Genomic DNA, 25,480 nt, shown 5'->3' with positions numbered 1-25,480 from the left:
ATATATATTCAGTTCGAAATTTGAATGGGGTTAAACACAAATGTTTGATTTGTTTCCCTAACCAGCTGTGTTTACTTCGTTATTTGCCGATCAGCAGATGAATAAATGGGGGTGAGTATCTGTTATAATATCTGACAAAGAAAGATGAACTGATCTGGTTGTAATGTGATTGAATTGGCCTCGAGCTCGACAGGAACCGTCTATTAAAGTACTTTACCTTATTTCGGTATTTCAGAATTAACGATTCGATTGCCTCACATATTACAAAGACGGGTTTCTAAATGATTCATTCCATTTAAGAGTTGGAAAAGTCGTAAAACGTTTCCGAAAGATTTTTTACATGCGGTGATCACGGAGGTGCTGAAAGATTTTAGAAATTTTGTTAAATCTCACAGTTGTTCGTATCAATTCAATGGTTTAACTCGAATGATCCTTTGCTGACAGCATATCATTCACATTGTATGGTTAAATCTTTAATTCTTTTTAATATATTGTGATTCCTTAAAGTTTGCAAGAAAAATGTTACTTCGATCACGATCTGTCCACAATTTTCTAGGTTTTAGAGAATGCAACTATCACCCAAAATGCACGCAAAAGGAAGGGATCAATTTCTTCTGATGTCGAGATTTCACTCAGTAAACATAAAAAGGAGAACATATTTGATGTTGAAGCTACTGATGACCTGACATCTCTAAGTCCTTTGAATGAAGACACAGGTTTGATTCTTCCTGCAATGTTCTCTTTGTTGTTCCTGTTGATGAAAACATTCTCACATTACGCTACACAAGTGCATAGCTGTATAAATAATAATGATAAGAGTAAAGCAATCTTAAGCTTACTGGTATATAATCAAGCACAATGGTCTTCTAATAAATTTACTTACTAAGACTTTACTTTTACCGAAGTCAAGGAAGATAAAATTATATATTGGTCTTTAATTCGAGGGAAAAGTGGAGATTACTCAGAGGAAAACGTCTTGGATTGGAGATGAGAAACAAATAGAATGCAAACTCAACCAACAAGGGAACCTATGTCCAGACATCTAATCCTGGACACATTTGTTGGAAAGTTACAGTATGTGCTCTTGGCCCCATGGGTCAAGCCTGCTTAAATCCCAACTCAAAATGTTAGGTATAAAGCAATGAACATGAAGAACACTAAACTGTATATGTACAAGACACTGGTTGACTTTCCCTGCTACCATAGCTCTCGTTTCTTTTATGTTCGCTGGGCTGACGAGTATGAGAAAAGAGACATCTGCTATGGGTCGAAACTTATAGTGTTGAGCATGCGCGGCAGTTTCTTAGCGACCAAATCTTCATGCGATACTTCATGTTGTGTAGACTCACTTAACACCAGCAGAATTTCTCTAAAGGAATGCCTGAGACACTGCGCGCTCAAGTCACAGTCAGCAAACATATCATGGAGCATGCGGTTTGAAGAGTGCCGTCCAAGGTTGTGGATGGCGGGTGGATCAAAGTGAGTTTCGATCCATGGCAGAGGTGTCTTTTCTCGTACTCGTCAGCCCAGCAAATGAAGAAGAAAAGAGACCTGCAAACAGGGAATGGTTGACTACTCAGTTTCTCACAACGTGGATAGCACTAATCTACAGGATAAATCACTGAGCATTCTCTTACCTTTTGGTACTTTAACCCATTGACTCCCTGGGGTTCCCCATTGACGAGTAAAATCATCTGGCGTTAGACAGAGTAAAATACTAAGTCTGGCTGGTTTAGGCAGGTTTGGACGTCAAAGGGTTAAACTGTGGAATGGGCTGTCCACCAATTCACTGGATAAATAAGTGCTATCAGCAACTACATGTATAACATTTTTGATGAGTTATCCTCTTTCAATGGTTGGTAGCAACTCATTCAGTGGGGGTCTATATCATTAGCCCTCAAACTATTGGAATTAGTGGTTTTCAAAAGGAGCCTCTTTATTTTAATTTTTTATCTTTTCCCCTGCCAAATTCAGTTACTGTGAGAGGTTTTTTGTCTGTTTCATATGATGGTAAAATGTTTGATATGCTTTGAATTTGATTTTCAGTGCTAAATGTAATTGAAGCTCGTTTTCAAGTAAAGACCCTCTATTCATGGGCAGGTATGAATTAGCCAAAATAATATTGATTGTATGACCTGAACCACTTTTATGCTGGGGTATTGTGCCAGAGCCACTAATGGAACATAATATGTGAAATGTCATGATTTATGTGGACTGGCAAATTTGTGGGAGCTATTTAGAAGTCCAAATGAGCAGATGAAACTTGAGAACCATTTAGAAACAACTCTGTAGGCCAAACTAGGATCTTTTATTAGATTAAAATACTGGAATCCTAACCAATTAACCACTCCTTTGTTCAAGAATCCAGGGTTCTTGCTAAGTTTTTGCACAGTAGGTAAAAAACCAAAAATAGCAGGTAACTTTGTTACCTACCCCTACACGGGCTAGCGAGCTCAAGTCTTAACTTGACGTTCGTATCGATCGCTGTCGCGTGCCAGCGCCTGCTAAATGAATTTAATACCCAGCAAAAGGAAAGTAGGTTATGCTATTTCATTGATTTTCACGCACCACCGCTTTTCTGACGCTTTGGTTGAAAACTAAACTCCGAAAGACCTTTCTGTCGTTTTCCACGCGTGGATGCCATGTTGTAAACGTTTAGTAAGGAGGAAGAATGCCACAGTCGGTTAGTGCGCGGCCTCGGTGCAAGAGGTCCTGAGTTCGATTCCCGGATCTTGCATCCTTGTTTAGACTTCTTTCCTTTCCGTGTAGCTAAGTAGCTTTTAATACCCGTAAAACGGAGCACTGATGGAGAGGGGGGAGTAAAATGAACGCACCGTCGAACTTTTGTCAGTTGAATTACTGTTACGAGTTACCGACGTTAAATATGGTTACTTTACTTTACTTCTTACTTTTTCATAATGGTTATGGGGGGTTTCCCCTGGTCGCGGGAGGAATGGGAAGGAAACATGGCGGACATCGTTTCGAGGGATGAGTGGGCAAAATCAAGCTGCATTGCTGTAACAAATGGTATGTTTTCGAAGCGATAACATGTGCCAGATATCTTCACAGGATTGGTTGGAGGGGGAAAGCAATATTTTCCCATAAACGCAATGTAATTTCACCTCTGAACAGACGAACATTCATTGGATAATTTCGGTAAATATTTCAGTGAAACAGCCGGTAACATTTACTTGAACAGCCGGTAAAAATAACCGGTTACCGGCTCTTAACAAGAACCCTGAGAATCTGGAACATGGATCATGGGCTTCAAAGAAATGGTTCATAGTCTGAATGTGCCACCATGTTTCGGTTAACAAAAGGCATTGCAGCTCAACAATCTTTCTCTCTGCCAAGGTGTAAATCAGGGTACCAGTGACATGCTGATAGTGCATCTCTGCAATGGGCTTTTGCATGTCATGAGGAGGTGGGAAGTGGGAAGCAAGAACATTCATAACTTCATTCAAGAGAAACTGAGTCCAGCTCTATTACCCTTTATTCACTGACAGATAGTGTTCTTAAATCAATATCTTAAAAACTCTTCATTTTCCATCATAGGTGTTCCTCTCATCGCAGTTAATCCATTCCAAGATGTAGCAGAACTTTATGATGAAGCAATTCTACACAAATACAGAACAATTGCTCCAACTGAAGTAAAGGTTGAAAAGAAAATCCTTCTTTACACAGACACCTCTTTCGAGTGACCTTTTTCAAGCCTGATATGTAGGTGGTGATTACCAAATTGGAAGATGAGTTTTGAGAGAAGGAACATGATTTGAGGCTCTCAGCTAGTTGCATTATTTTTGAGATTCATGTCATTCAAACCACAATTTCTGGTCGTAATTTTTTCCACCCCTCGCTGTTATTCACTCTTCTCTTATCAGGAATGTAGAGGGGAGGGGTACAGAGTTGATTTAAGATTTTCTAATTTTTCAGTGACTGAGTGCCAAAATTTACTTAAATTTTCGTTTTCCCAACAGTTCTTTTCTTTAAATTTTTTTTTGCTATCTCTGGTTTTGGCAGTTATCTGACAGAAGTTTCTTAATCATAGATTGTTCCATTTTTTTGTCTATGCGGCTTTTCTCCTGGTTTAATAGGAACACCCTCCCCACATATTTGCTGTTGGTCGGAAAGCTTTCTGTGACCTCGAACGAGATCTGGACACAAGAAACCAGTCCATCGTCATCAGCGGCGAAAGTGGAGCAGGAAAGGTTAGTATACGGAGGGGTTGGGTGGGAGAGTATTATTGGCATATGGATTTCTTACCTCTAAACTTATTCCTTACAGACTTGGACAACTCGACGTTTGATGCGCTTTCTGACAGAAACAGCTGAAACCAGGTATAGGTGGTTGTTCGAGTTTACAATAAGGCCACGCACCAATTTTGGAATTTTGTCTTCGCACTCTCCATTCCACGTGACTAGCAGATTTTTTTATGCGGAAAATCTTTGGATTGTAAGAGCCTTGAGTCGACAGTCTGTTCAAACAACCCCGTTTTAGTCTATAAACCCTTGTGCTAGCAGTATCGGCGTACGCGCTGCAGTAGAAAAGCTGGGACCAGTTTCTCGTAAGTTCCGAAACTTTTCGGACGTAAGTTTCTGTGAATCTTCAAACCGGGGCCTTTTCGAGGCTTGAATCGTTGCAATAATATTATGACCTTACATGTAAAAATCTGTCGAAAGACCTGCTTTCTAAAATAGGAAAATCAGTCGTAGTTTCACATTTGGCGTTCATTTCAGTGTTTCTACAAAGTGTTGATCCTATTATTTACAGAACAGAGGAAAACCACACAGTGAACAAGATAGAGAAACGGATCCTTGATTCCAGTCCGATTCTCGAAGCTTTTGGCAACGCTCAGACCGCAAAGAACAAAAACAGCAGTCGATTTGGCAAGTTTATCCAACTCCAGTATGATCGGTGAGACAGTTAATTTTTCCTTCTGCCTTTTAGGAGTAAAGAACATAACCCTCACTGGATAATTTGTAAATTTGTCTCAGGAGTCAAAAAATTGTTGGCGCAACGATAAACACTTATCTACTGGAGAAAACGAGAGTTGTTCATCAAGCTCAAGGAGAAAGAAAATTCCACATTTTTGAACAGGTAACATCGTAGTTTCTAAGCTATTCCTTCATTCTCAAAGAGTCCAGCACAATAAGGGTTTGGCTAAAATAGAGAACGCTGACGCACAAACGCCATTTCTGCGCTAAACCACTCCAACCACTCACAAACCTAAACGCACACAGCAAGGTAGACAACAATTCCTTTGAGAATATTGGACAAGGGTCGGTCAAACGACACTATATCCATGCATTTATTCAACTCTGAAATAACTGATAGAACTTTGAGATACAAAAAATGGCTAACTTAGAAGTACAGAAACGCAGTTCGAAAGAACGTTGCAACAGTATGGAAGTGCCAGGGAGGCTAGACAAAAACCACTTAGAGGAAAACAAATCGGAAATCTGGGTCGGGACTAAGGCACCGGGTTCCCCGACTAGAACTAAATACTGAGCGACTTGGTTGAACCGGGCGACCGATCTTCCTTTTTTTCCGGGTGCATTCGTACTTAGATACTGTCGAATTGGCTTTGGATGTTAAGTGAAGGCCCCAGGGATGTCGCTAAAGGCCGGCTGCCGTTGAAAATCGCCGCTTGAGAAAGGTGTGATCGCCGGTTGAATTTTCGACGTCGATCGAAGCGACTGACTATTTTTCGTCACGGTCGGACGGGTTTCACCACAGTTTCTGAAAAATTGTTCATTTTTTTCATCAGATTGCTAATCAAGAAGGCCAAATAGGAAAGTTAAGGGACGATGAATCTTCTTTTGGGGGTAAGAATAACACTTTTCGTTGCTGGGTTCTTTAAGGCAGCGCTTACACGAACACGGTCTCACATTGACACGGTTTCACGACTTCGAAACCGTGTCACAATCGATGCGATTTGGAAGTGTTTACACGGAACCGTTTTCGCTAGAAAATCAGACTACGAGCTAAATTCACCATTTTAAATCGAAAAAAGCATATTTCGCGCCAGAATGGTAACCTTATTCAAATCGATGCGGTTTCGCTGTTTACACGACAGATGAAACAGTATCGTTTTGAAAACGCTCCACTTTTGACAGCATTTTGAAATCGACCCGGGTTTCGCCAGCGGACTCGATCGTTGTCTTGTAAACAGAAGGCGCAAGCGCATCGAAAACGGTGCGGTCACAAATAAACTGCGTTCGTGTAAACGCTGCCTAAAGCGCAATTTAAAGACCCAAAAATTCCTTGAATGTTCTCAAATGAAAACTACTCTTTTGCATTGATTTAGCCCGTCCCTCCACGAGATCATTGTTGTTTGCCATAACTGACAGTAAACTTCCTGTTTCATCCTAATGGTAGTGTAAGCATGTGACAAAAAAACGTTTGCCTGTTATCGCTCACGGATGAATTTCTTGTTTTCAGCTCTGGAGAAAACAAAACAAGCTTTGGAACACGTAGGAATCGGTAATCATCTACAATCTGAAATATTTAAGGTAAAGTCGGTGTATTGTCAAAAATTGCTGTTCCAACATCTTTTCGCCTGAAGCGGAAATTTTATTATTTCATTGTATTGCAGGTTCTGGCTGGAATTCTAGAGCTTTGCCAAGTTCAATTTCTAGAGGAAAATGCGGTAATAAGAGAAAACTGCAGCACTTTTGGAGTTGATTGTAAAGGTTGGTAGAAACTCATGTTAGTGTCGCCTGGAATAAGAGCACAAACTAGTTTACCTAAATGGTAGAAACGCTCCCGAGGGAAAGGGAAATGTTCAATAATGCTTGCGGTAATTTAACGACTGTTCATGCGTGGAAGTAAAGGGAGATTAGACTGCAAAACAGTCGTTTTCTTCCCTTTTCAGAAGGCGCGAAGCGCCGTAAGCGTGATCCTCGCGTGTGAAACGCGCGAACCTCCCACGCCCGTAGGGTTACCATTCTCCCTCGCCGTTTCTACACTCGCTCCAGACCTTTCGTTCGAATATTGACCGCGTCGCTCGCGTTCGCAAAAAACACGACTGTTTTGCAGTCTAAAGGGAGATTTTTATAGGTGTTGAGCAGGGACGGTACAAAACTGGACACCCAAGAGAACCTCCTTCTAGACTCCACACGAGAGAATGAGAAAGAACCAATAAATGGTTTCCACAGTGACGTCATCAAGTTCTAAAACCAAAATCACAAGGTCTGCTTAATTTTTATATAAAGAAAATTGAAGGTGAGCTAGAAATAAATCTTTTTTTCAAGTTTCAGTTCCGTGGCGTTTCGAAAATACAGCATCTTGAATTTCTGAATTGTCACCTTGCGTGGTACCATGATACAAAGCTATTTGGTTAAAAAAAAAAAGTCTGTCCCTATGAATCTCAGCAGTTTTAACCTTTCAAGTACATTAGTAGATGTGTTCATACACATGTATTTTATCTCATGAGCGAAAAGTAAGCGCTTTCATCGCAAAGTGAACTCCAGATAATTTGGTTGATTACCACGTGATTACCACGTGGCGCCTCCATACAAACTGTAAATAAAGTTACATCACACACTTCGACAAGTAACTCGGAAACGATGTACCGCACAGACCACAGAATTGGAGAGGTGGTTAAAAGATTTGTTTCCTACAACATGCCCAGTTCTTGGCCTTTTTCACTGAACGATTTCGAATTTATTTATTTTTTGTTGTGTGACAGTGTAAACTATTTAAATTTTTAGGATACGAGGCAGAGCTGACTCTGATCTTCTGTGTGACGAGATCCATACTGCGCATCTTAATTCCTCCATTCGCGCATAACCACAATTCCTTGTGCCTTTGACCACAATCCGGCCTCGCACAAAACGAGAGCGCACAAAACGTCCCGAGAGCTGTCTTAAACTTTTGTTTAGGCCTAATAAGAATAAAGAAAGTATCCTAAACATGCATAAAAGCTAACGTAAGTTTTAAGACAGCTCTCGGGACGTTTTGTGCGAGGCTTTCACCACGTAGTAGCCCATAAAAACCCTTGCGTTTCGAAGAAAAATGTGTTCTTCTCCCGATTAGAGAGCTGCCTCGTTCGTTCGCGTTAGGCTCACTCACTGCGGCGGCAATTATATCAAAGTGGATCTGCCTCAAATCTTCCATTGGATAAAAGATCCCTTCCGAAATAGTAGTTGTACTTTTCATGGGGTGTTTATATGATAGAGATTAGGGAATGAACGTATTCAACTTTGTTGTAGTTGTGTATATTGCAGGTAGAAGACAAACAAATTGGCTTCAAATCTTTAAATAAGTTGGGAAACGGAATCCGTCATCTGCCCAATTTCAAACATTTTTCAAGCGGTCGAATTACCTTTTATTCGTGAACATTTTATTTTCAACTTATAACTTCCTTGTCGGCTCCGCTTTGGAAAAGAAAAGACATTACAAGGAATTCAAGAATTATCTGGAGTGAGTTTCAATCGAGTGCAATAAAACCAAAACCAAAGTTATTACTTTGGCCAATCAAAAAGGACGGAGACAATCCGGTAAACCAATCAAAACTCGAAGTAAGTACACGTAGCCGACCCAAAACGCGGGAAAATCTGCACGCGCGAGCCACGATTGGTTTTGGTTTCACTTCTGATTGGTTGAGAAAGTGGCGCGAGAACTTTGAAACAATCACTGAGTGAAGTAATGCAAAACTAAAGTAACTCGCAAATTACTTTCGACACTCAATTGGAAACCGCTCTATGTTCACTTGAACATTTACGGAGATTCTTTTGGCAATAGAAATAATTGTCTTATTCTTGTCATTGCTCTCTTCCCGTGTTAGCTCTCAGCGCTTGTGAGTTACTGCAAGTTGAAGATGAGTTGTTTAAAAAGTGCTTATGTTCAAGGAGAATAACAACAGGTTCAACAAGAGAACAATTCACGAAGCCATGTTCAGCTTCTGAATGCGCTGAAAGAAGAGATTGTATGGCTAAATTGATTTACTCCAGGTAAGACCCTAAGACCGCCGGGTGGTCGATTGTCTTGCCCCTTTTACAACACAAACAATACAAGAATTAGGAACTACACTTATGTCCATGCAGAAGTACGAGTAATAAGATGCAGGCCCAGTTTTGACACCTTTTTTTCTACCTGTTTCCGACAGTAAAGGTTGGTGTGAGGGCTACTAGCGTTATTTTTTTGGTTGTGTTAAATGCAGCTGTTTCTGTTTACTTGAGGACGTTAGTTTCGGGGACACGTTTTGTGGGCAAACGGTTTCAGCCCATCAACATTTGATTCGACAAAGCTTTACGAGAGGCCTGGTATTCAGTCCCAGGCTGCCCCCGCCGCGGTTGTTACTATGGATATGGACGTGGATACGTCACACTCTCGTTCCCAGAGTCATCGTTCCCTTGGTCAGCGGTCGGGAAAGAGAGACTCTGGTTGAATCCAAAAAAAGGCCCTATTTGATTGGCTGTTGAAAAACGGTTTTATTTCCTGCCATTTTCAATTGTCGTATTCTAAACTCAAAAATCGTGATTTCTATTGGATTTTTATGTATAAGAAGTTGAAGATGATCTAGAAATAAATCGTTTCACAACTTGCCAGTTCCGTAACGTTTTTGTTTTTGTAGATACAGCAATTGTCACTTGCGTGACACCAGATACTGAAATCTGTTTTGATTGATAAAATGTATCTCGTTAGTTTCTTATTTTCCGCAGTTTAAATGTCTCGAGTGTATTAGGAGATGTGTTTATACTCGTGTGTACTGTCTGGCGAGTGAAAAGTAAGCGCTGTCATGGCAAGGTGAACTCCTCTCTCGCGCGCGCAGTTATTCAACCGGAACCAGAGTTTTCTGGTTCCGGTTTTGGATTATTCCAGAGCCTGCCGCGCCCGTTCCGCTGGGCAAGGGTAACGGAGGCTGTGTACGTCATTGAGAGACCGATTAGTGCGCACGCGCATGCTCAACAATGTTGAAAGATGAGGGCAAACGGCCTCAACTTCATTCAACATTCGCAATAACAAAAGAAATGTTGAATGGATGTTGAAACAAAGTTTAAACGCTTTTAAACTCATTCAACATCGATTCACTATGTTTCAACTCGCGCGGGATTTGCGCCCGAGAATATTGTACTCGTTTCGGGAATGAATGAGTTAAAATCATCTTTTTGTGCTACTGTATATTATCTCACTGTTTTAGTATATATTAAAACAACTATCCACCTAAGTGTCGGTGGCTCAGAGAGGGGGATATTTACTTCGCCGCGAACTCCCGGGCGCGAACTCCATTTCGGTAAATAGTTGTTAACTATCTAAGAATGTAACAAAAGTGTAGAACGTAAATTTCTTCAGGTAATCTAATGGCGCTTAACTCTTCACAGATTGTTTGACTGGATCGTTGACTTTATAAACGCTTCGATCAGAGCGCCCTCTGATTCTAAGTACTCATTTATTGGTAAGATATTAACTAGACACTCTCTAAAAAGCATGGACTTTGTAATTTAATGTGTGGTCGTCCTTGGCGGCTTGGTTGCCACCTGTTTTCGAGTTCAGGAGGGTAGCATGCATGGCTGAATGCCCCAAGTGCTTTTTAAGCAAATCACCTGGCTTATTAGAGCATTTTTGTATTTAAGAGTTGGATGAACGTGTTGCTTAAACTGCCAGAGAGTAGTGCTGGTGCTGTGCTATTTTGGTGAGGCCATTGCAGGTTGTACAGTCGTGCATGCAGCCTTTCCCGTTCTGGATCAACAACTCTGAACAGCATAGCCAGTTCAGGTGTCTACTGTCCACGAGATGAATCCCCGTATAAGCCTAAGGAAATGGTTCGCTACTGTTCAGAGTTGGTGTTTCAGAACGGGATTCGAGAAACAGCTAAGCGAAATTGCGAACAATAGTCTATTGTTCGCAATTTCACTTAGCTGTTTCTCTAAAACCGGCGAATTTCCGCGGAGATTATGCCGGGAACGTTCTGTAGTATGACAAATTTGATTCAGGGCACTGAAAGATGGATTGGGTCGTGAGCGCCCTCGTTACGTTAACCTGCGATCATGACCTCCCTCCCTACTTGTCATCTTGTGTCGTAAAGAAAAGTACGCCTGATCGCAGGTTATCGCGTTACACCAGAGTTATTAGGGACCGTAAGATCTACGACGGCGACGTCGACGAAAACGTCACCTCAAAATAGAACTTCGCTCTAGTAAAAGTCTTTCGCGATTATTCCATCACGTTCTCTTCGTACAATGTGGGCGAAGTATCCTAAAAATAAATTGGTACGAGCGGTTTCAGACTGAAAATAGAAAATGAAAGATTTTCTGTTGCATGCTCACGTTGTCGTCAAAACCTAAAACTTAGTGATTTCACGTCGTCGTCACGCAGAGAACCGCAAAAATATGAGCTAAAATCTGTGCTGCACGTGCAGCACGATTATTTATGTGCTTTTAACCAATGATATCATTGTTTTGTGGCGTTTTCGTCGACGTCGTCGTCGTAGATCTTAAGCTCCCTAATGCAGCGACGACGACTATATACGAGGTCGTCACTCTTAACATCGAAGGTAGCATTGAACTTGGCGCTGAGCAATAATTCCATGGTGTTCTGCTCTTAAAATGTGGGTCACCTTTCCAGACTTATCCTGGTATGAACGAGTCAGCAGCGTACAGATTTTGAACATTTATTGTCCAGCGCTCGTGTCCTTCACAATTTTGTACAAAACGTGAGCACGGGACGATGAATTTTCACATTTGAAGTTGACGAAGCAGTGTACAATGAATTAACAAACCCTCAGCTTCTCTTTAAGCTTGTTTCAGTTTGAAATGCAACACAAGACTGCCACACTAATTGTACGTAAGAAATACATTTTGATTATGTGCTATGCATGGGCGTTTACAATTATGAGGCGAGGCGTTTCTTTTGTCTGTCAGCCTCACAATCTCAAAAAGCGACCGTACTGCTGCTTGATTGCGTTATGTAAGACAATTGACCTTTGTCACCCGGCGGACGTAGGGAGTTTAAAGGTCTGTACACACGAGGGAGCTTGCTCCCGCAGCACGCTCCTGCAACACGCTCCCGGAGCAAAGCTCCCTCGTCTGCACCAACGATTTCTAGCGAAAAAATATGTTGCGCAACAAAACTTTTGCTCCCGAGTTTTGCTCGGACCTCATATCAAACTGGTTTGATATGAGAGAGCAAGCTCCAGGGGCAAATCTGTTGCACGAGTCTGTTTCAGGAGCAAGCTCCCTGGTGTGTACTCAAATTTACTTGCCGTGACATGACGTGTCTCCAGTTGGCGAATCAAATTGGCTTTTTTTTTTTCATCCACAACTCATTGCGAACTCACTTTCAAAGTTCCCATGCCCCAATCGGGTTGTTTCATCATTCAGCTCCCTCGTCGTGTCCTTCGTGTGTACTGGTTGGGGTACTTACCCGGGAGCGTGTTTCGGGAGCGTGTTTTAGGAGCAAGCTCCCTCGTATGTATCGGCCTTAAGAGACAAGGGAGTTGAAGCAAAGACGACGGCTACGGCAACAAAAACGCCAGTCCAAAATATAACTTAGCGCTATCGCAAGTATTTCGCGATTATTCCGTCTTGTTCACCTTGTACAATACAGGCGAACTACCCTGTAACTGAATGGATACGAACGGTTTTAAAGTCAAAACAGAAAATGACTGTTTCGTTAGAGAGATTAAGCATGACGTTTACGACCAACGGGAAACGGGAGGCTCCTGCTTGTCATAAAAGCGTGAAAATTATCTCATTTTAACTTGTCTCGTTCCTTTGAGAAGTTGCTTGATATAATTATGGAGCCAACAGAACAGAAATGAGCTAATATCAAGCAGGGTTCTTCCATCTTTGGCAAAACCCTAATTTCACTCCGACGTTTGCCGTTTGGCGTAAACGTCATGCTTAATCTCTCTAATCTCTCTGTGTTATATGCTCACGTTGTCATCAAAACCTAAAATTTGGTGATTTCACGTTGTTGTTTTGTGGAGTACGGCAGAGAAATGCACGGAAATTCGTGTTGCACGTGCAGCACGAGTATTTTTCCTTCTTTAACCAATAAAATTCTTGCTTCGTGGCGTTGCCGTAGCCGTAGCCGTCGTCTTTGCTTAAAAAGAAAACTCCCCACAATGACGGCTACGGCAACGACAACGCCAAATAGAAGTAATATTTAACAATTATTCGCCGAAGGCGAAGTGAATATTCACCGAGACGACGTCGATGTGAATGTTCACCGATAATCACTGAGCCTGAGGCGAATAATTGTTTTAGTATAAATACACAGGTGATTATTTCAAAATAAGAGGAAAAAAACACATTTCAACGCGAAATCACCTTCACTTACAGTGGCAAAACGACTACTGGCGGCCATTTTGTCCGTCTAGGTGATTATCGTCTGATAATCCGAGATAGCGAGCCAATGAGAGCGCGCTATTTTGTATAATCACCTGTGTATTTATACTAATATTGGTTAAAAGAGGAAAAAATGATCGTGCTGCACGTGCGGCACGCATTTTTGAACAGTTCTCTCCCGTACTCGTCAAAAGTACTACGTGAAATGACCAAATTTAAGGGTTTGACGACAACATGGACAAACTACAGTGAATCTTTCCTTCTCTCTCTTTGCTTCAAATCCGTACACACCAATCTGGTTGTAGCATACTTCGCCCATATTGTATAATGTAAACACGATGGAATAATCATGAAATGCTTAGAATAGCTCAAACTTATATTTTGAAGTGACATTTTCGTCGCCGTAGCCGTCGTGGTTTCTAATAGGGAGCTTTAGCAACGACAACGGCGACGGCAACGAGAACGTCACAAATTTGCATATTCAGTGGGAAAAAACAATAGCTTTGCACGCCCTGCGCGTGCGTTTGTCATTTTTGTCAATTTCTTTGCCATCGTCAGCAAAGCAACAACGTGAAATAACCAAGTTTGAAGTGTTATGGAGAACGTTAGCACCGGAAGATAAATTTTCATTTTTCTCCCCTAAATAAAGTGCCGCTGATACCGGGTTCATTCCTGAGGGACTGCCACACCTATGTCATATTAAAAAGCTTGGAACAGTTGCGAAGTGATCGCAAGAATGTGAGTTTATGTTTTTACAAGACGTTCTCGTTGCCGTTCCCGTCGCGTCGTCGTTGCTAAAGCTCCCTAATAGAGATCGTACCCCGAACCTCTATTTGATATGTTTGGAAGCGAGTTCACGGGCCGCAAAGCAAAATCAAAATGGTCGCCATGTGAAAAAGACCCATAGACATTCTTGCAGAATTTTCAAAACTGGCCTGTTTTGTTCGTTCTTTTCTAGGTCTTCTCGACATCTATGGCTTTGAAAACTTTCACTCAAACAGTCTTGAACAGCTTTGTATAAATTACGCCAACGAAAAGCTACAGCAGCATTTTGTGTACCACTTTATGATGACGCAGCAGGTACGTGACTGGTTTTAATTCCTTAAAGTGCAACTAACCTCCCATTTTTTCGCCTAAAAAAATCTGCATTGCTTCGGGATTGAATCGGCGCAATTTTTGGATCTGGTCGGAGGCTTATGACGCGGACCTTCGAAGGCGACTTCGACGAAAACGGCACCACGCAAAATAGCTTTGCACTATCGTAAGTCTTTGGCGATTATTCCACTGACATTGTCTTTGTTCTAGCCAGCAAGCAGGCTCTTCCGTTGAAAATGGCGCGCGGTCGAAACATAAGGGCTTGGTAATAGAGCCTGCATGCAGGCTATCTTTGTCGTCGCCGTTGCAGATCGTAAGGTGTCTATTATAGTTTAGAATATGTGAGTTTTTTGTCATCTATTTCAACTGCCGAATACTTGAAATGAAAGTTGGGAATAGCATCGTAGTTAAATAAGCAACTTACTCTGTTGCCACAAGCCTGAAAAAACCCAGGATTGAATGTGGCTATTTCTAAGCAAAGTTAACTTGCAAAGGACTGCTGGTCAGCTGTTATTAACATTTGCGCATGCGCCGTCGGTGTTGTTTGCACTCTTGCTCGGGGTTTGCCACCTTTGTTTTCGCTTTTGCCCCACCCACCCACCCTCCCCTGAGGGCAAGAAATGGTAAGTATAAGGTTTTTCCCACCGTAAAGACAGTGTGGCAGGTACCGAGGTTGACCCGTGGCTAGGTTGCCATGGTTACCTCTTGCCAACCGCCAGCTTTGCCAATCGCCTCATTTGCCATATGGCAAATAACGGGATTCGAACCCATGACCGGGCGATTGCTGTAGATAGACAGATTGATCTTTATCAGTAAAGAATATTTCAGATGAGGTGCACTTGAATTCTGGGAATTTTGGCCACTGAGGAGAAAAAGCGAAAGAGCGAAGAGCGAGGCGAGAAAATAAAGCGGGTAGAGACTGGAAACTGGAAATGAACCGAGGAAAGACTGGGGAAAAGAAACGATTCCTCTTACCTTTCCCACGAGGCTCATCTTAGAGGAGTTTACTTGGCATGCAATGCATGCATAACTTAATTATGTTTGATCGTTCCTGTTTTAGGAGGAATATCAGAAGGAAGGTATAGAGTGGTATTTTCAGGATTTCGTTGACAATCGGCCATGCCTTCATCTCATAGAAGGAGGGATTAGCGTCTTTTCGTTGATGAACGAGGTAATCACACTTTCGCATAATTATCAGTCGTTCAACATTTTATGGGCGATGGAAGGTTGACTTTTCGGTTAACTAAGAAAACTAAGCTAATATTTTTTATGTTTGCTTTTCTTTCAAAACCCCTGTTGAAATTTTCCTGTTAACCGACTGAATGTTCTCAATGAGCTCTTTATTCACGGTTTGCCTCTCTAGTAATGAATCACGGCAAACCAAAGAAGTTGGTTAAATCGCGTTTAATAAGGAAGGTGACGATTAAAAAAGTGCAAATGTGGTAACGTGATTTTATTGAGACTTACGGCTGATTATGTTATGTCATTATTATGTTGAATCTATTATCGGGACTCCTACACGAATATTGACATTTGAAGGTCTCACTTTACGCTTGGGTGGCCTGTGAACTACCGTCGCAGTACACCCTGTGTACAGACACTTCTTCCTCCTATTTCTTCTGAGGGGCGACTGTACACAGGCTAATAGAAGTATAAAAACTGGTTTATAATCGTCATTTTTTAAAACCAGTTTACTTAGAATAACCAGATTACTGTGAGAAAGAGATGCTTTTTGAAGTATACACAGTAATGATTGCTACCCGCACTTCAGTATTCACTGAAGGACAGAACCACTGCGATTTTTTCGCTATTATCAATGGTATGAAATTCTTGACAGTCTTCCCTCTTTTTTCAGGAGTGCCGCTTAAAAAGGGAATTAGACACGAAGTCTTTCATGATTCGCCTGGAAACATCATTGGCTCAAAACAGCCATTTTTCTTGTCCGAGATTTAAACAGGAAACACACCAATTTGCCATTCATCACTTCGCTGGAGCTGTCTCTTATCAAGCAGAGGGACTCGTGAAGAAAAACAAAGTAATGAGTTTGGTTGATGATTATTCTACTCCATTACAGAATTACGCAATATAGGCCGCTTTCCATGGAACGTAGCCTATAGGCTAAATGGAACTGGTTTACTTCAGAAGACATTTTAAGATAGTCTATATCGAGTGGTTCGGCCGTTCGCACGGGACTGTCTGTTTCCATGGGACCAAATAGTTGTCCCATTGTTTCATGCTCACGTGCATCTACCTGACTGGCGGGAAACTTATGCAAACACTGGGTGGCTTGGGTTCCGGCTGTGCGAGCGGAACTTCTCATGGAATCTCCTAGATTTCAAATCGGGATTTTGTTGATTGGAAAGCGTCCAAAGCTGATAATTCGTTGACGATAAAGTTTATATCCTTCCGTTTTCTGTTCCTTCCTAGGACTTCATTCCTCCTGAAGTAGTCGAGCTGTTACAGACCAGTAGAAGTGTACTGATTCAAGAGCTCTTCCAAGACTTCAACAACGAGGATAAGAAAGAAATTGAAAAAACGGTGAGCTCGGCTTTGCACGTGTAGCACGTGTGTTCACGTGCGTTGAAGTTGATTGCAACTACCACTGTTCAATTCGTTGAAGAATGCAGGAATACAGGAAGCATTTTCGACCTTTTTTTAGTTCATCCCTCCGATTTTATCCATAAGCTTAAAAACCTCTTGTCTGTCACCTTCAATGCGAACAGCTGCGTGCCAAGAAGTATTTTACGGAATCGATTTTCTGAGAAAGATATTTTTGCACCTGAATACGAGAAGCAGCTTCCCAGGTCGTCTTGCAATGCCAGATAGATTATTTGCTAGATCCACCCAAAAGCAAGCGCATATTGACATATACTTAGCCAATAGAATTTACTCTCCCGATAAAACAATTACTTAAAATTTATCTTTACGTGCATGGCAATACTTTATCATAGGCTGGAAATTCTAAGGCCGGAAATAACAGAAGGCATCGCCAGGCCACAGCTACTGTCGTTCACAAGTTCAAGGTTTGTGCTTCTTCATTTACGTCTTGTAAATTGCATTAGAAATTTATTTTATTCAAGGAAACCCCCTTCCCTATGAAAGTATAAGTTAAAATAACAGGACATAAAACTAGCAATGAAATTTATTTGCACATTTTTTTAAAGGAAGCGCTTGTGTCAGAAAAAAATAAATTTTATAATCGCATCTTTTTGTTTTGAAATTCACCGGGATCCCTCCATCTTGAAGATGCATACGAAAGCTCTCTTTGTCAGAAGAAAAGGCAAGCCCAATGGCTAAATTTTCGCAACTTGTTGGCAATCCGCCGAAAAACTCGGAAACAACAGCAACTCGAAACCTATTACGGACACGGAATCGAGAGACAGAACGCGAACAGCTTTTTGTCGCCTTTTTACACGAGGTTCCTCTCTCATCTCTTTGGTCAATTTGATCTTGGTTAATTCATGTTCTCTATTGTAAAACATAGCTTTGTTGCATTATATCAGACGGCGGGATGGTACGCTTGCCGATCCCTGTTAAGTTTTCTATTTTTCTATTGTTGTGATTTTTCGTTTTATCTTTTGTACCACAGGTGTCACTTGACAGTTTGATGTCAATACTGCGCTCTACAAATGTTCATTACATACGTTGCGTCAAACCCAACAGCAGCTGCCAACCTGGTATATTTGATAGAAAACAAGTACGTGATGCCTCCGTGATGCCCAGGTCAACAAGCAACCGACATTCAACCGCTGACCGCGCACCGGTGGCTCAGTTAATTGAGCACCGGGCTGCCATGCGGGAGGTCGTGAGTTCGACTCCGGCCGGACCAACACTCGGGGTCTTTAAATAACTGAGGAGAAAGTACTGCCTTGTAATTACATCCGCAAATGGTTAGAATTTCAAGTCTTCTCGGATAAGGACGATAGGAGGTCCCGTCTCACAAATAACTTCCATGTTCATTAGTTCCCTGTGGGACGTTCAAGAACCCACACACTATTCGAGAAGAGTAGGGGATGAAGTTCCCGGTGTTGTGGCTGTCCTCTGTGTGTATATGGGTGGGTGTGTATAGCAGGTCCACATCAGCTGAATAGCTGCCACAACTTCAACCTGCTTAAACAAATAAATAACAAATTATTGAAATAACAAAAGTTACCGTAACCTTTGCGTAAGATAGACGACAGAATTACATGACAGGACTTTGTGTTCGTATGTGTCTGAGACGCTCCTGTTTGGTATATGTAATCGCATGGGCCCGCGGCCAATTAAGTAACGATTAATTTCACGCATATTTTCAAAGTTCTCACTAAATTCGCGACTCGGGCAATTTGGAAAACTTTTAAAATACAACTGAAATTAATCCTTAATTGCTCGAGGGCACAATGCGATTACATGTTTATCGCATGAAGGGAAAATTATTGAGGGAAGCCCGTTCAACTTGCCACGACAAATGTCAATTAGCTTAACATGCTTTCATTTGGTTAAAGGTCAATGCAATAATTCGATGCTGTCAACAGAAATGTTGCTTAATTTTATTAAACTGTATTTTACCTGTCAATAAAATTTAGAGTAAGATGAAGAAGATTCTCTTGTGACTTCGCTTGCTCTGGAGAAGCAACTGTCAACCAATCAGGATCAAGTAATCGTGCCCTCTTGATTACCAAAAGTGCCCACGTGATTAAGAAAAAAATGCCCTCCGTCTCAGCCAATCAACATTCAGTAATTCTGCCCCGTATGCGGTAAGCGCGGTAATCGAATCCACTGGGAACATTTTAGTTGCAAGGCATTTTGTTAAAGTCTTACTTGTATTGGGGATCGCTTGAATGATTATTGCAATCACAGGAAATTTTTTTAAAAAAACATTTTTTGACTCACCTTAGGTTCTCTCTCAATTGAATGCCTGTGGTGTGTTGGAAACCATTCGAATCAGTGCTGCTGGGTATCCTATCAGGTAAGCACTACACAGACATCACTGGACTCTGTAAAGTTTCTCTCTAAAGATCACTGATTTCATACTCGTAAATCAACTCAGTGCAGAGGAACGCTATTATATTATATAATCAATTACATAGCGGGCGTCGAAGTAAGAGAGTCGCGTTACGTCGCTAATTTGGAATATATTGGTTGCTCGTCAAGTGGCCGTCACACATTCCTCTCCCACGTGGGAAATGAATGCGTGCGTTATGAGGCCCCAAGATCGTTTTCGTGGGAGGCTAGTAAGCTGTTTAGCGTTAAGATAGCAGTTCTCTGTCAACAGAGTGTTGCTCTTAACGATGACTAGTTAACTCGACATCAAGTCTAAAAGTATCCTAGACCTCTGTCTACCTTTCATCTTGGCGGAAGCTGCTGGTCGACGTGGGAATAAATGGGTGATCGCTAGCCTCAGCGCTTATCGCCTCTTTGTCCTGTAGGCTGAACAACACGTCTCTTAGACAACAACTTTGATAATTTCCTTCGTGTTAAGGTCGCGTGAATGTCGTTACCTTAAATACGTTTGTCGTGTTTCCTGCTCACGTCCCGAGTATTTTCGTCCACCTCGGCTTTCTCCCTCATTTCAAAACGTATTTAAATGCTGGCCATTGTTTTATCATTTAGTTCAGTTTCTTAGCCGCAAACATCTCCATTTTCAGGCTCTCTCATCAAGAATTTCTGAAACGATACAGCCTCGCATTGAAACACCTCGACGCGGGAACGTGCAATCAGATGCCTCCTCCCCAGGCTCGCTCTCCGAAGAAAGACGACGGTTTCTTTCGGTGTACGCCGGTCGAGCGACTGAAGCGTCGGTCTCGTCGACGTCACCGAAGCAGCTATGACCACTCGAGGCAAATCTGTCGTTCGATAGTGGAAGTTGTTAAGCTAGACAGTGACGAAAGCAAGGAGAATGTCCAAAGGAGAAATTGCAAAAGTGTCAAAGTTGGGAGAACAAAGGTTTTTCTCCAAGAAGCCGCGGTAATTAGAACAAAATGCCTTAAATTCTGTAGCCGAGTTTATATCAGTAGACTTTTAAATAGTTGTGAACGTATCGTATTTTTTTTCTGGCAGTTCTTTATCGTTGACAGTATAGCTGTCCACAAGCTCGGAAAGAGTTTCATGAAAGACTGTTTAAGGATATTTCAATGTTAAACAGGGTGTTTTATATTCCGAATTTACTCTGAGATCTCGGAAAAAAGTCCACGTTATCTGTCTGCCATCTAACAGAAAAGTTGTCTCTAAAAGGACGGAAAACTGAAACGCCTTTGGAAAGAGAAAAAAATTCATTTTGATGATTTTTTCACCTCGTTTCGGCATGTAACTAACTTTTCATGTTGAGTCTGTTCTTGTCTTTTCCCTGTCCTGTTTTTAGATGGAAAAACTGGAACAGGTTCGTAATAAGTGTCTTCTCAAATCAGTGCTAAAAATTCAGAGTTGCTGGAGACGCCACAAGAGAAAAGTGGCAAAGAAACGAATGGCGGCGGCTGTGATAATACAGTCAGGTGAGGGGTACCATACGGTGTTCCACCGTCAGAATTAAACGGTGACGGTGTTGATTTGAAGATTGCAACCTCGTTTTCTTCTCGGCTTCCATGGCCATATTCAATCGTGTATCCAGAAAAAGAGGATGACGTGATGGTATCTTTTCTATTTATGATCAGTCGACGACACGTGGCTTTAATTTTGTTAAAGAAGTAAAAATTGCGAGAAAGTAGTATTTGTTTTGATTAGGTAAGATGCGTTTAAGTGCTTTTGTCGCATGACAAAGTAATGTGCTTGTGATAATGATTTATTTGTCGTAAGTTGATTGCGCGTAACAAATGCTGCTTCAGGTAAAGTTAATTGTGCGTAACCAATGATGCTGCAAGGCGCAAAGCTTTTTAGAGTGAAGCACGTTTGCTATTTTTGGATTCATTTCCAGTAGTGTGAAGTTATCTATACATTTGTTAGTGTGCGATTGATAATTCAGAAAGAACTTGATATGAAAATGCACGTACTAGAAAACACAAATCACGTAAACAACGCGCCTCATTGCTAAATTACAAAGGTGTTCCAACATCTCTCACGGAAACTTTCGTGCGTAAACTGACCCTCGTTAGCAATTTAATTCATTCCGGACTGACTAGTAGATATTTCTTTTTTGGAATTAATCCATCTGAGTTAATTAACTATAAAGAAACTGAAAGGACTATGATGACAAGTAATTCTAGTACGTGATGTCGTGCAACTGCTGTACTCCTACTAGCCTTCAATTTCCGTTTGTAAGGCTGTAACTCTAAATAAAGGTCAACTTTTGTTGTACTGTTAGGTAACGACCCCGTAATATCATCACTGTTAATTGTAGAAACTCCGGTACAGTACTGATCCGTTAATCCCGCGTTGACGTTCTTAAGTTAAGGGCTTTGTTCAGCCAGGTACATTAATTAGTTTTGTAAATCCCTTGTTTACTTCGGTCGATTTAGTCCTTGTACATTACCCAGCGATTGGTCTTAAATGAATTTGTTCGAGGCCTCACAGCACTGCAATTTGAAAGTCGTCAGCTCGGCAAACCACGTTTCGTGCAGCAGTAGGTACACCTTCGGAGTTGGTGTTAAGCTCCTCTTTTCTAGTTGACACAATTGCATTCTAAGCCTCTTATCCTTTGACCAATCACGATGTGTTATCTGGACCAGGGGCGCGAATAAGAAAGTGACTCTTTCGATCCCAAGGCATACTTTTGAAAAAAAAAAAACACGCTAGATCAAAGCAAACTTTATAAGAAGAGAACTGTGTAAGTAAAAGACTCATTAAGGCAAGTGGGAAGGTCCAGTAATTTTTGGTCTCTGAGTTCCTGCGATTTTTAAAAGCAGAAGGTAAAAGGAGCAGGAGCTAATCCCTACCCTAGGCAGAAATCCTCCCTTTTACAAGTATCAGTTTGGGTCTGTGCGCCGATCGGAAGGAGTTGTTTATACGGCTTTGAGATCGAGTAACAATTTTGGTACACGGAACAATTCTATTCATGCATCGCTATTCTTATCGCTCTACGTTGAAGCTTTACTAAAGATAATAAATTACCGATTTCAATATTCCCTTAGAGTGCTTTTCAATTGAGTGTCGAAAGTAATTAGCAAATTGCTTTGGTTCATGATTAGTTCACTCAGTGATTGGTTCAAAGTTCTTGCGCCACTTTTTCAACCAATCAACCAAAACCAATCGTGGCTCGCGCGTGGACATTTTCCCGCGCTTTGTGTCGGCTACGTGTAATTACTTTGAGTTTTGATTGGTTTACCGGATTGTATCCGTCCTTTCTGATTGGCTAAAGTAATTACTTTGGTTTTGGTTTTACGACACTTAATTGAAAATCGCTCTAAATCCTATATGCTTATGTCAGTCCTTCTTTTGTTTCTTCTGTAATTGAAATCTTCGATGCACACGAGCCTTGTACGGAATACACCAGGTGAGAGTTACCCGGATTCTCCACCGCTTGTAAAAGGGAGAACTTCTGCCAAGTGCAGGGATTTGCTCGCCTTCACTTTACCTTCTGCTTAAACCGCAGGAACTCTAGAGAGACAATAAATTACTGGACTTTCTCACTTGCTTTAACTAGTCTTATACTTTCACAGTTTTCTTCTTAAATTGTGCTGTACTCTAGCGTGTAGTTTTTCAAAAGCGTGCCTTGAGATCGAAAGAGTGACTTACGTATTCGCGTTCCTGGTCCAGGTAACGCATAGAGGTTTAGAACGCAATTGCGTCGCCTAGAAAACAGGAGCTTAACACCAACTCCGAAGGTGTACCTATATATATCATATCATATATCTTTATTTACCCTCGGATTTTTAGAGTAGCTTGGTGTAGCTAATATCTCCGACTATTTTCCCTCCCAACCATGATACACCACAGAAGACAGACCACAACACCGGGAACTACATGCCCTACTCTTTACGACAAGTGTGCGGGTTCTTTTACGTCCCACAGAATTATGAACTTTGAAGGGTTGTGAGACGGGACCTTCGGCTTATCGTCCTTATCCGAGAAGACTGGAGAGTCTAACCATTTGCAGATGTAATTACAAAGGGAGCACTTTCTCCTCAGTCCGGCCGGAGTTGAACTCACGACCTCCCGCGTGACAGTCCGGTGCTCAACCAGCTGAGCCAGCGGTGCGCGGTCACCTTGTCACGTGGCTTACGCTGACGACTTTCAAATTGCAGTGCTGTTAGACCTCGAACAAATTCATTCATGTACGACCAATCGCAGTGGTTGGTGAACCAGAATCGCTGTACCAAACTTTGTGGACGGAACGTGACTTATCAGCCAGTATACTTAATGTAATAAGGACTGCGCCAACCGTAGTAAACAAGGGGTTAACAAAACTAATTAAGGTCGATGCTTACTAATTAAAGATGTTTTTTCCCCGGTGTATGATATGCAGGAAATGTAGATCTTAACAAGTGTGGGTTTAGCTTTTATGAATGTTGGCTTCCAAAATCTTGAATTCAGAATTTTGGCTTCCAAAATCTTGAATTCAGGACTTTTGGAAACTTAACTCTAGCTCTACGACATAACTCTATGAAAATAACTCTAAGAATAGCTGTCCCCAACAAACACAACTTACTCGCAATTCTTACTTCTTTAACAAATTTCAGCTAAGCTACTTTTGAAACCCCGCCCCCCCCCCCATCCCCGTCGCCATAAATAAGATTAAAAAGCTGATTTTGTACTTCCAGTTTACCACAAATAAACTTTCATCACAATCCTTGTTCATTTTCAGTTTGGCGAGGATGGATAGCGAAGAGGAACTACCAGAAGAGGTTACAAGCGGCTCAAGTTATCCAACACTATTTCAGATGCTGCTTAACGAAGCGACGCGAACAGCGACGCTTTGTTGAGTTTTCTGGTGATATCTCGGCCGACAGCATCGGCAATCAGAGCACTCCTGGCGCTTTGGAGACGCCCCGATGTTCTTTGGCTGACGAAAATAAAGGAAACAAAGCCCCTTCACATTTTGTGTCATTTGCGAAGGATTCATGGTTTGACCAACTGGCGACGAAAAATGGCAATCTCACTCCACATCCTTTACATTCATCCGTTCTTGCTAGTAAGCAAATGACATTCAGCTTTGTTAGAGGTCATAACAGTTTTAGCCCTCTTGCAGTGTTAATGGCAAACTGCAATGCCGCAAAGATTCCCTTGAAGAGGTCTTCAGCAAACAAGCAGAACTTTACAATTCAGACAGCCAACAGGTCGTCGGCAATCTTATCACGACGAGAAATTGAAAAGGTAGTTTTTTCTTAATTGCCGTAACAATCCAAACATAACTTCTTTCCTTATAAAATTATAAACCTTAATTTCGAACAGTCGGTGGTTTGTGCAACAGAGAACTGTGTATCGAGGACGTCAAAGACCTCAGTTAAGTCTACATTGTGTGAATGCCGCAGTGCAAAACCCAAGTAAGTTTTTATGATGGAAATTCGACTGATGCATGCCAAATCAGACGCGTTCCCTCTATTTAAGTCGAACAATTCTCAGAACCCGCGTGCACAGACTCAATGCCCACAAGAGGAGAAAACAAAGCAGAAAGCAGAATAAAATCAATTCTAATTTCTGTGATGTTTTTCACGACGAAGCTTACAAACTTGAACCCAGGTTCTCTGTCTTTTCTTTCCTTGATGTCCAGATTGAACGAGAAAAAGAAATTGAGCCTGCGTTCGAAGTTGCAAATCTCACTGAAAACTGACATTTACTTTAATCAACCAAACAAAATAGACACAAAACTTCGTTGTGTTAACCAGCTGTATTGTTGGAGAGTTCAATTCAACTTTTCGAAATCTTCTATTTCAGACTCCAGTTGTGTTTCACTGTAGAGGCACCCCTCTTCCGCACGCTCACACAAGACCGCACCAAGCGACCACCAACAACACGGTAACTAGGGTGTTTTTTATTGCCATGACAGGATGCCATAAACCAATAATGCATCATTTACACTGGGTTTGTTTCGCAAACAGGGAAGAGCTGTTTGTAGAACAGCCTTTCGGCCACTGCCCCCTCCCCTTCCCAATGGAAAAGTTATTACCATTCATCCAATCAAATGCCTTTGTTTTGCAGACGACAAAAAACCATAGCAACAAACTGACGTCGTGACGCCGCAT

At 41.6% G+C, this 25,480-nt stretch overlaps 1 protein-coding gene and 1 long non-coding RNA gene across 3 annotated transcripts in view; one reads left to right on the top strand and one right to left on the bottom strand.

Moving 5' to 3' along the window:
• The first annotated feature begins 1 nt into the window (after position 1).
• The window catches only part of LOC138045353 (unconventional myosin-XIX-like), a 27,629-nt gene continuing 2,150 nt past the window's right edge, over positions 2-25,480 (top strand). The window contains exons 1-24 of one of the 2 annotated variants that reach the window (XM_068891814.1): positions 2-111; positions 557-716; positions 2,047-2,100; positions 3,556-3,656; positions 4,095-4,208; positions 4,285-4,337; positions 4,771-4,914; positions 4,995-5,097; positions 5,768-5,825; positions 6,442-6,512; positions 6,596-6,692; positions 8,789-8,954; positions 10,326-10,399; positions 14,251-14,372; positions 15,448-15,558; positions 16,243-16,422; positions 16,815-16,925; positions 17,339-17,410; positions 17,977-18,084; positions 19,265-19,335; positions 20,015-20,333; positions 20,728-20,857; positions 24,103-24,611; positions 25,173-25,253. In XM_068891814.1, coding sequence (XP_068747915.1) covers positions 106-111; positions 557-716; positions 2,047-2,100; positions 3,556-3,656; positions 4,095-4,208; positions 4,285-4,337; positions 4,771-4,914; positions 4,995-5,097; positions 5,768-5,825; positions 6,442-6,512; positions 6,596-6,692; positions 8,789-8,954; positions 10,326-10,399; positions 14,251-14,372; positions 15,448-15,558; positions 16,243-16,422; positions 16,815-16,925; positions 17,339-17,410; positions 17,977-18,084; positions 19,265-19,335; positions 20,015-20,333; positions 20,728-20,857; positions 24,103-24,611; positions 25,173-25,253 — 3,015 coding nt within the window. In that variant the 5' untranslated portion in view covers positions 2-105. Of the gene's footprint in view, positions 112-556; positions 717-2,046; positions 2,101-2,937; positions 3,028-3,555; positions 3,657-4,094; positions 4,209-4,284; positions 4,338-4,770; positions 4,915-4,994; positions 5,098-5,767; positions 5,826-6,441; positions 6,513-6,595; positions 6,693-8,788; positions 8,955-10,325; positions 10,400-14,250; positions 14,373-15,447; positions 15,559-16,242; positions 16,423-16,814; positions 16,926-17,338; positions 17,411-17,976; positions 18,085-19,264; positions 19,336-20,014; positions 20,334-20,727; positions 20,858-24,102; positions 24,612-25,172; positions 25,254-25,480 lie in introns of those variants that run through there. The other variant, XM_068891815.1, reaches the window with a different exon arrangement.
• On the bottom strand, positions 632-4,771 carry LOC138045356 (uncharacterized). The gene is made up of 3 exons (XR_011131574.1): positions 4,264-4,771; positions 1,638-1,789; positions 632-751 (listed from the first exon to the last, which is right to left on the bottom strand). It is a non-coding gene; the product is annotated as an uncharacterized lncRNA (long non-coding RNA).

Source organism: Montipora capricornis, chromosome 4, assembly GCF_036669925.1.
Source record: "Montipora capricornis isolate CH-2021 chromosome 4, ASM3666992v2, whole genome shotgun sequence".
Lineage (NCBI taxonomy): Eukaryota > Metazoa > Cnidaria > Anthozoa > Scleractinia > Acroporidae > Montipora > Montipora capricornis.
The sequence above is the reverse complement of the archived record's forward strand: the minus strand, read 5'-3'. Positions and strand labels throughout refer to the sequence as shown.